Source organism: Phaethon lepturus, unplaced genomic scaffold (genome assembly GCF_000687285.1).
Source record: "Phaethon lepturus isolate BGI_N335 unplaced genomic scaffold, ASM68728v1 scaffold31740, whole genome shotgun sequence".
NCBI lineage: Eukaryota > Metazoa > Chordata > Aves > Phaethontiformes > Phaethontidae > Phaethon > Phaethon lepturus.
In genome coordinates, this window is record NW_010511701.1 from 53,837 (window position 1) to 64,666 (window position 10,830).

The 10,830-nt window shown below is 40.9% G+C and overlaps 1 protein-coding gene across 1 annotated transcript in view; it reads right to left on the minus strand.

The window, feature by feature from the left end:
* The window catches only part of PLCH1 (phospholipase C, eta 1), a 43,068-nt gene extending 37,851 nt beyond the window's left edge, over positions 1 to 5,217 (minus strand). The window contains exons 1-4 of the mRNA XM_010284882.1: positions 5,079 to 5,217; positions 4,463 to 4,706; positions 2,842 to 2,971; positions 36 to 206 (exon numbers count right to left, since the gene is read on the minus strand). Coding sequence (XP_010283184.1) covers positions 36 to 206; positions 2,842 to 2,971; positions 4,463 to 4,706; positions 5,079 to 5,214 — 681 coding nt within the window. The 5' untranslated portion in view covers positions 5,215 to 5,217. The remainder of the gene's footprint in view (positions 1 to 35; positions 207 to 2,841; positions 2,972 to 4,462; positions 4,707 to 5,078) is intronic.
* Positions 5,218 to 10,830: the final 5,613 nt, after the last annotated feature.

Here is a 10,830-nt window from a genome sequence, read left to right on the forward strand (position 1 = left end):
ATGTGCATATATATGGATGCATAGTATTACCATACCTTTTGTTCCACCTTTAGAAACTGAGCAAGTTCTTCAACAGTAAGGTGATCCTTCTTGTCACTGTAGCTTAAAAGCAATAAGTAGAGATCTCGACGTAAGGACATCATCTTATAAAACACTGAAAATTCTTCAAAATTTAGGGTTCCTTGGTTCTCATCTGTGTCTGCTTCCTAAGAGGTAAAGACACTCAGGTAAGCATGCTAAACACAAGTGAATTCAGGGAGCAAAGCAGACAAGATTTATGTACGTAAATGTAATAAATTCTGGTCTGCAAGATTCTGTTCAGACTCGAATTGTAGTAGGCTAAAATAACTGCAAAATTATAATACCATCTATTGGATTTTTTTGGTGAAAACAGTTACTATGCTAAAGCCACAGGCTCCCTATGAAAGTCTCGATTCATCTTTAGTTTGGAATTTGTTTCCCAGGTAAAGAGGCTCACCCTGAGCTTTATTCTCTGTCACTCTCCTGTATGCCCTGCAGTTATCCTGGATTAAAACACAGCAAGTTACATAATAATTTCACCCTGTGGCTTCCTCCAACAACATTCAGGACAATATCACAGTCTTAAATTTAGGTTAATTCAAATTGCAACACTCTCAGCCCCCTCTCAGCACTCTGTAGGGGAGACAACTCCACACCAAAATATATGCCCAACAGCCCCAGTCTTGATAGCAGTTTTTGTTTATCCCCAGAGGTAGGAAGAGAAGAAAACAGTACTCAACGCATGTTAATACAAGCTTTTTACTGTGAACACCTGCCCAAGAGGATTGCTTTGGATTTTCAAAAGAAAGAATATATTCTGGAGAACTGCTGTCAAACATTATGTAGGTCTCCGCTAAAAATGAACTTCAGGGAAGCTACAACTCTTGCTAAGTTTGAGGATGTAAGCAGATAATGGAAACAAAGTGAAATAAATGTTTAGAAATGTGGTGGTGTTTCCACAAATAATGTCTTTCATTCATGTCTCTACACGGGTACACCAAAACAAGTTCTTCTCCAGATGGAAGGTATCCCCATCCTGCTGTCACTTCTTCCTTCTCAAGAAAGCTCTTCCAGTTGGTGTCCAACTTGACTTCTTCTATAGAAGAGGAGCTAGTCTAACAGCAGATGCAATGAACACAACTCTGTCTTGCTTTGCTTTCCAAGGATCCAGTTTTACTTTCCCTTCACATAAAACACCCCACTTAACTTTGAAGCATGTCTTCGAACAGGAGCCCATCTTTACACCAGTGACTCATAGTACACACACACAACTAAAGTAGCAGCCCCATGCTCTACTCCCAGATGCAGGACCTGGACTACTTCATAAGCCTGGCCACCCCCATGGAGCCATGGGTCCTCCTCCAGGCCAGGAGCTGTTTGTGCCATGTCTGAAACTGTAACACCAAGTCACACAAACAGTACCACCTGAGATGGTCAAGTGCAAGAACAGCATGGAGTAGGTAGATGTAGGGCTGAGGATTTGTCCCAGAGTTACTTTGCCATTCCCTTTATCCTGCACTAATTCCTGGAAGTCTATAGGACTGCTGGCCCAAAGCACTGCTTGTGGGGTAAGGCGTTTAGGATTGAGTCCTGAATGACTAACAGTAAACAAACCTTCAATGTTCCTTTTATATTCGACCTTAGTAACTTTAACCATGCCTGTGAGGTCTAGCATATTAACTCAGGTATAGGCTGGCAGCAACTGCAGCAAAATAAAAATAAAGCAGCTTATTTTTAACCAAAAGTTGCCTCTGATCATACAAAGGCTGATGGTTGCTAGAGTGCCCTACTTCATTACTAAACACTGGTAAAAGTGCCAAGTGAACTACATCTTTTTTCCTCTCAGTACACATGGCTTCACAACTCTCTGCCTCTCCTGCAGTCAACAATATCAGCGAAACCTGAGGATCTCAGGGAGCTGCATTCGATTACACCTTGTTAGTGCTGCTGTCATCTGAGCTATAAACTCAGATCACAGCAAGTAAGCTGAAAAGAAAATAATTCCCAGCTATCTTGGTGTCAAATGGGATTTTGAATCCTTTTATATCTGCTACATATCTTCAATGACATTTCTAATCTGTGGGAAAAAGTACAACCCAAATTCATATCCGCAACACAACCCCACCAGTTTCCAAACTTCTCAAGTCTTTGGGGAGTAACTCATACACCACAGATACACTTCTAATGCAGATTTTATGGCAGACAAACAAAGCACTTTCGACTATAGAAGATTCTTCAACTTTCACTTGTTTCATAGCAAACGAGCTTTTGGCTGGTACTGTTTTTGAAGATTTAAGAAAATTTTATTTTGCTCTCCATTATGTCCTTGGCTTATCTTTCTTTTCCTACAGTAAACACTAGGGCTGGTGGAAAATGGTAACTGTTTTCAGACAACAGAAGTAAAAAATTCATTCTGGCTAAGTAAAAGGAAGTTGTTAAAAAAACCTAATTATTTTCATAAAGCTAGTTTCTGTTAAATAATTTTACATAAAAGAAATGGAAAAAGATTTCAGTAGAAACAGAGTAACTTAATTGTCCAACAATGCCAGCATAGAACAATTCAGTTCACAGAGATGAAAACAATAATGCATCTGAAAAAGTAACATTAATAAATTGTCTTCTATGTGGTTCATGCCATTAAAACAATGTTCTGATGCATGTTTGTCTACAAAAAGGTAAGACTTGGAAAAAGGCTGTGAGATACTGTAAAAGACAGAGTTTTGGGTCCCAACTTGCAGATCCTATTCCGGATCTGTCCAGAAATAGACTGTAACTAGGACTACCTTACCACAGCAACGCTGTGTGTTACAGGCCACCAACCTGAAACATCTGCCGGACCTTCCTGCGGGGCAGGTTAACATTTAGTTTATGCATCAGCTGGTGGATTTCTTCAATATTCAGCAGGCCATCTCCATTCTTGTCAGCCTCCTCAAAGGTCTGTTTGACCCAGCTGCAAATGTGTCAAGGAAAGGTACAAGAAGGTGATTTCCTCATGGAGGAGGGAGGCAGAGCAGTTGGGCAGGTAAGAGACAAGACTCGGACTCAGGAGAACAAGACCCTGCCCCATCTCTTCTGGGCAGGGGGAAAATCCTCTTTGGCAGAGGACCTTAACATCTTTCAGAGAGAAGAACTGAGCATTATTCAATCCAGCCTTCACAAACACACGTTTTCCAAGACAGTACTTTGGGCAAAACATTTGAGTTAAGACTTCCCACAGCCTGCATTAGAGTTATTGGCGTGCACTGTGAAATCAAGTCATTGCTGGCGAAGATTTGGTGCTATCTACATGGTTCTCCCCACACTGATGCCAAACCAAAGCATTTTTAGTACTGTACGCCTTCTGGTACAATTTGCTACTGTACCTCCTACCTGGCGCAACTAAGACTGTTATATCTGAGGGCTACTGGTATCGTGACTCGACTCAAAGGAATCAAGCTCAATAGCCGCCTGTATCAAGGATGATGTTAATCTAGCACAAGAGGATGGAATAATGAAGACTTTGTGAAGTCAGCCCAAGTACATTATTATCAGCCTGTGGTTTCCATAAGAACCTCATTAGAAGTTGCCCACTCTTGTTTTTCCGTGCTCTCTCCTCCAAGACTGTCACACAATTCTTTCATACATATATTGGTAACTCTTCCACCTCTAGACAATTCTTTGTCTATCATCTTCTCTCCGATATCTCTGCCCTCACCTTGTGCCACACCCTCCACAGGGCAGCAGCAACTCCATAGAATCGTAAGTTGCACAGAGAAAGCGGATAGTGCTTATCAAAAGCATATGAAGAAAATATTCAATAGACATGGTCTTTAACAAGAAGTTCATTTTGATTATTAGGCTACAACAAACATTTAAAGAGCTTTAAAGATTTGTGCTCCTGATAATCAATAGAGGCTGAGAAGTACACAGATGCCTGACATACACCAACCAAGAGAGTGAAGATGGCCAGGAGTTACTAGAGAGTTCACTGAAAGATCACAAAACCATTACCGTTTCACCTGTGCAGAGGCTAACAAATTCAAGTTTTCAATCAGTAGTATCTTGAAAACAGTGTCTTCTAATGGACCTTGCAATTTGCAGCAGAAGAATAAAAGCACAGTTGGGCAAACAGAAAATGACAGAAATCCTGAAATCACGTTGGGGTTAGTATTTATTGAGATAACTGGAAATGACTGTTTTGACCCTTCAATAGGAATTTCACTAACAAAATGCAAGACTATCCCCTGACTTCAGTGCAGTTTAATCCAGTCCCTAAGGCACAGCCGAGGTTCTACTGCACAGAGAAGTGTCCATGTCAAACCCATTACGTTTCCATTCCAATCAATGGCAAGGTTTTTGGTCACTTAACAGGACATGAAAGGACACCCTATGTTGAAGTTACTAAAAAACCAAGCCAGAAATACTGAACCAGAAGCTGGAGCTCAGGCTTATAAAAGGATACTGATCATGTGTTCTCTGTCGCTTAGCAAGCGAGTCCTCATCACTTATTCCAGCCATCAAATACTTCAGTCCTGTGATCCAGGTACGAGCTTCCTCTGGGTTAGATGTAATCAGATCCAGTGACTCCATGTGGTTGCCATGGTAAATGGTAAAGCAACAGCTTGGGTCAAAGTTCCCCTCTGCATGGCGGTGGAAGATTTCAGACTGCCGGCCTTCGGTGACTTTGTAAATGGAATCGATGACAACTGTGGGGAAAAGGGAAAACAAAAATTGACATGCTTGGGTATCCACCCAACCTCTTTCTGTTTTTAGCAATTCTGAATTATTTGGGCTAAGAGTCATTAAACATTTTTTAATATTACATCTTCACAACCAAAAGCGATCTTTGATTTCTAGGTTTATCCTTGCTTTGGCCGTGCTACATGTACACTACAGCACTCCCCTTCCTTTCATAATCCTGAACTTTTAGTAGGTGGTTAAACTCTACCCACACTCTTTAAAACCTTCATGTATTACACTTACAATAAGCATCAACGAGCATTCATTTAATTGATCCCTCTAATTCACATTCTAATACTGAACTGCCCCAGAAATTAAAAGAAATATTAAAAGTTTACTTTTTGCCTTTTCGCTTTTTCTGGACGGCCTCCATCGGATGCAGGTCCTGTGCTCATCCAGGTAGAAGAGACGAACTAGCCCTTTGGTTCCACTCTTCAGCTTAACCATCTGAGTCCCAGACTGCATAACACTCATGCATCTTTCAACTGTCAAGCAGAACAGAATAAATTCAACTAAATGGCCATCTAATTCCACTAATAGAATGACTTACTGGCTTTCCAATGTCTGCCAAGCATATAAAATTTTTGACCTGCACCTTTAATTACAGAAATTAGTCGTTGCTGTGTGAGACATAGTATATCTTCCTCTTCACGACTAAATTCTCCACATAGGAAAAAAAAAAAAAAAAAAAAAATCTGTCAAAACAACTTCACAATAAAGGAAGCAAAGAAAACTTTACCATATGTTGAAGGAAAATATTTTATAGTTGCTCCATGCTTATCTCATTTAAATATTCTTATATTATTATACACAGTACTGTATTTTTAAAATCCAGCACTCTGCAAATTTTGAATGGTGAGATTATCATTCAAACTCCGCATTCCTTTGAGCTCGGTAATCTTTTATCTTATATCTTGTGCTTTTGACACTGTTAGAACTGCTAACAGAATTATAAATACACAGTCCCTCCTCCCTACCACACACATTTACACCCTCTCCATCGTGCTACCAAATTGCAAGCACATACTGCAATGACTTCCTTTTATCCACCCATCCCATTCGCGATGATAAGGCTTTGTTTCTCTATGTTTTGAGTAAAATACACCCATCTCTTCCATTTCGTCTCCCATCTTCCCCCCTGCAGTTTTCCAAACACTACGATCAAGATAACATTTCCTCTTGATGTCTGTATATCCATGCTCTTAAATTACCTTCTCCTGTTTTTATCTATTCACAGTCTCTCCTCACTTGATATCACTCCAAATTCACCTCCCAGATGATTTGTTTACACTCTGGCTGGCTCCCAAATACTATCTGGGTCTGTCTTTATTTCTTCTTATCACCCTTCTCCTCTTCACCACTTCTCTCTTCAGTACTCTTCTTGATATCACAACAAAGACTAACACACCCTCCCACTCCTCTCTGCCAGAGCTAGGACTTCTTTTCTCAGCTCCCGACAGCTCCTTATCTCCCACAGCAAGTGGCACAGGCAGCAGTGGACTCGGCGCCAGCTGAAACCCCACAGCGCTCCCGTACACCAAGCGCGTCATGGTGGCCCTGCTCACTTGTCTCCATGGCAGAAGCGTGGCCAGAGCACATCTTCCAGCAGAGAGCCACGCAATCCCAACGCCATCAGTGAAGGAGAACAAGCCTACTGCCCCTTCTGATGCACCTCGGGGTCAGACGCAGCCAGGGCAGCATCTTAAACGTTAGTCAGACACGGGACGAACGGGCGTCGTTGCCGGAGCAGCCTCGCACAAAGGCCTTTCCCTTGGCAAGCTGAACTCCACACCAGGCAACTGCATCAGGAGCGGTGCTTTTGCAGAGTTGTCCGTCTTGGAGGAATGCGAGGACTGCAGTTGAGCTGAACAGAACCAAACTCTTCTGAGAGCATCACGGGTGTGCGTGAGTGCGATAAATTTATCAAGTCCATAAATATATGGCCTTCCCTGAATCATCACACATACCAAATGAATAGGTGGGCTTGGAAGTGCTTTAAGATGAGCCAGAAAAGCTACATAAATCAAGCCAGAAATAGACGTTATACGGTATCCACATGTTGACTATGGTAGTTTTAACTTGAATCTATCTGACGATACACAAAGCACCAGGAAGACAAGCCTTTACACCACCAGAGATGGAAAACTCAGAACCTTAAAGGAGAAAGATTAACTGAAGCAAAAATAAGTCTCTAAAACTTACTACATACGTACATACACACACGCCTTCTCTTGACATACTGAGCCTTTCAGTTTGGAGCGAGTTTAGATCGAGTTTGCCTTGAACTCATACCTAACAAACAAGAATTGTCCTCCAGCACAGAAATAAGGCTCTCCGTAAGAAGAGGCTGAACCAGCGTGTGTGCACACGCGAATCTGAACTGCTACATTAGCCTGGCGTGCAAACTGCAGGCTGGTTTTTATTTCACTATTAGACTGAGTGATTGCAACAGGGTTTTACCTCAGGAAGAGGGTTAGCAATAAGCTACTCAACACAGAGTATCTGCTTCTTTGCACCTATGCCTATCAGCTATTAATAAAAGTCTTAGAAAAAAAACCCTAATTCTCACATAAGTCTTTATCATCAGCAGCTCAGTTATAGAAAAGAACCTGGTTTCACTAAGATGTTACTGAGGACAGCTGGCAAAAGGCAGAAGAAAAAGGACTACATTTCTTTAATGTAAGAAAAGCAGGAAACGGGCCACACTCAGATAATTACAGCCAACAAGACCAGGGAGGGAGGGGATCATAAAAGGCAATCCAGTTTCTTCTTCATCATTTCAATTGCCTCAACATTTCTACATCACATTTGTAAATGTTATAGATGCATTTCACATACCTGTTTTCAGATAGACTTCAGAATCAAAGCTATATGCGACAGATTTTAAAATGCTTCTTTCACAAAGAGAGAAGTGGAAGAAACCCGGTTCCTGCTAAATATCTCAACATTCTCCACTTCTCAAATGCCATCTGCAATAAGTCTAGTGCCCAAGCATCACCTTTTCTGCTTGCACTTGTCCACTTCCAAGAAAACACTATCAGAACGCAAACTTTTAAAAGAAGAATAGTAAATGTGTAAGAGAGTTCATTGCGTCATCCCTGCTGTGTAGGTGTTAATAACAGAAGGAATCCACTTTAAAGAACAGACTACGGTAATAGACATGCCACACCGTTCATCGGCCAATTGGATTTCAACTCTGCAAACCATTTACAAAATACACCATCCTCCCCTTTAAGCTATTTATAAAATATAAGCACACAAAGAAAAAAAGACTTCTTCAAATCTATCCCTAGTATGCTAATTTCAGTCTCTAGCCAGCCATTCACAAGAGAAGGACACCGCACATTAGCATCTGAATAAGCTGAAGTTATTGAGCAGAGACAGTTCAGAATAAAGCTCCAGAAGAGCAATTCAGGAATGCTTTCACTAAGGAACAGGAACACTGGTTCCAGAAAAACATTTAATGCTCTAGATAAACCACGAATACTGAGTAAATGGAGCAGCTTCTTGATGCGGACATATATTAAAATTTGAGAAAGCAAGACATGATTTGCATTGTATGGTATTTTTCTAACACAAGGACTAGCTGTGCATTTTTTTCCCCCAAAGTTTGAAAATTAAGTTAAACTAGAACATAATGTAGTTCATGTGTTACATGAAAAAAGAACAGTTAATTAGCTGGAAATTCAAATAAAATATTATGCTTATGCATTGTTTATTTAAAGCTTTAAATAAAAAAAGCTTTAAAAAAAATTCTGAAAACTACAGTAACTTGTTTCCAGAGTTACACAAACTTATTCTTGACAATATAAAATCATCCTAACAGACATACTGTAGTTTAGTGGGTTTTAATAATATTGAAATACCAGTCTATTTTTTCCTCCCAAAATAACCATTTAAAGCAAAACAGCCCTGAATTCAAAGAGCATTTTCAAATTTTTAGCTCAAGCAATGATTATCATTCTTAGCAGTACACACGTCTCCTCTTCAGAAGGAGATGCTTCTCTATCGAATGGTAAAGCAGATACAAACCTGCCTGCGCCAGCTGGACTTTTTCTGAAGTGGCGACACTCCCCAGCACATGGTAGACCTCTGAAGCCAGGAGGAAAGCCATCCGAGCACCCGGTAAGTCCAGGTGTTACTTGAAGTCTTGCACGCTAGGCAGATGCTATTTATTCTACCTGACAACACTGCTCCTCGCTGCTGAATAAATCGAGCTGCTGCCTGGGAACACTAAGCTGGAACTCTGACCACTAACCATACGCTGCCTTACGTTCAAAAAGCGCTCTAATCTGCCCCAAATCAGCCAACGCTACCTTCCGTCCAGCTCCGCTCTAATCTATCCCCATGTGCAATCAGGTCTTTAATAACCCGGGAAGAGCTTACCACTGCACCCTGCGAGAATCCCTTGCAAAAAGTTACAGCTCTATTCACAGGTTTAACAGCCATTCCCTGTACGCACCCTGTTTTTCAATAGTTTGCAATTAATTTGGTTTAATTCTCAACAGTCATAGTTATGATGTGCACATCTGCTTGCTGTTGTGCTTTGCCGCAAAGCCTTTAAGGCACACAGGACCCTCTAGTTGATACTAGAAGGAAAATAGAGAATTAAAACATTGTACCTGGCAGCACTTTCAGTAAAACAGAAATGCGCTTTGATATACAGGGCACATCACAGCAGTGAAACAAACATCCACTCCCCGTAAAACATGTTAAATAAATATGCTGGTCGCTCTGCAACTGCAGCCAGCAGGCAGGCACCCTGCAGGAGCAGCACTGGCCACCAAAGGACACGGGCTGGGATCCTCGGCGTGCGCCAGCCACCCCATCACCCACACGCGACGGCCAACACTGCACCAAGGCGTGCCAGGTTACCCCAAATCCTGAACACTTGGTCCTGCTGTGCCCTCAGCCCCGATTAGCTTCCCCAACCCCCCATTTCAGCCATGTAACCCTAAAAGTAAGCAATGGCAGGAACAAGTTTGAGATTCTTTGCTGCCCTATTTTGGATTTTGGTTATTTAAGAAAAATAATTATATAACCATTAGGGGCAAAATTCTCTATTGCCAAAAGCCTACAGCAAAATCTTGATGGAATATAAGTTTTGGGTGAACAGTGGTTTATTTCACTTTTTTAGCCAGTTTTAATGGGATTTCACTTCAAGAAAACAATCTTTTTTCCACCATTCTTTCAAAGAACCATTATTTGCAAAGAGATGGTGTTAACTGTTTGAACAACAGCAAAGCTCAAGGCTCCATAGGTTTTACTCTGTGGGTCCTGTGCAGTAAGTCGCACGCACGTGCAAAGTGTCAACTAAATAACCCCCATGTTTGTCTTAAGTTTACACGCGGCAGCCTGTGCCCCATGGCACTCGGCTCACCCTGAGCAGAATCTCACCCGCATTTCCTTCAGCTTCCATGGGACAGCATGAGAAAGTCATTAGACAACGTACATAGGTCTTTAAATAATGAGTTATTAATTCAATTTTGGGACAGCCAGTAAAACCTGTTGTGGCAAAGGGCAGCATGTGCAACTGCTACCTGCAAACAGTTCAGGTGTTCACAGCGAACCCTGAGGAAGTTAATACAGTAGGCCCTCAACAAAAATACAGTAGGACGTGAATGTATTAAATACCTTTAGGAAGAATGTCTTACAACTAAGTATAAAGATTTCACCATTCACGTTGTGAGACAGATTGTCTTTTTTAAAAAGAAAAATTAAAATTAAAAAAAAAAAATTACTGCTGTTCGCAAAACCAGTTCTTTCTTCTTTTTCCAAGTTACGTTACTATATGTTAAAAAAATTAATATTTCAAAGTGCAACCGAAAGAAAAGAAAGGTTTAGTCTCATGTCTTGCTGTTAGGGACTTAATGTTACAGCCGTCTGAAAAGCCAAAAAGATTAAATAAGGCATAAAGAGCATTACCAAACAACAAGAAGTATAATTATGAAAGAGGATATAAGCTGTGTTTCTAAATTATATGCAGCAAGTTGCATTAAGCCAACATTAAGCTTAAGAAGATAAAAGAAACCCATAAAATGCAGAAGTTATTTTTTCAATTGCAACATCAGCTCTTCTCGCCTACGTTCA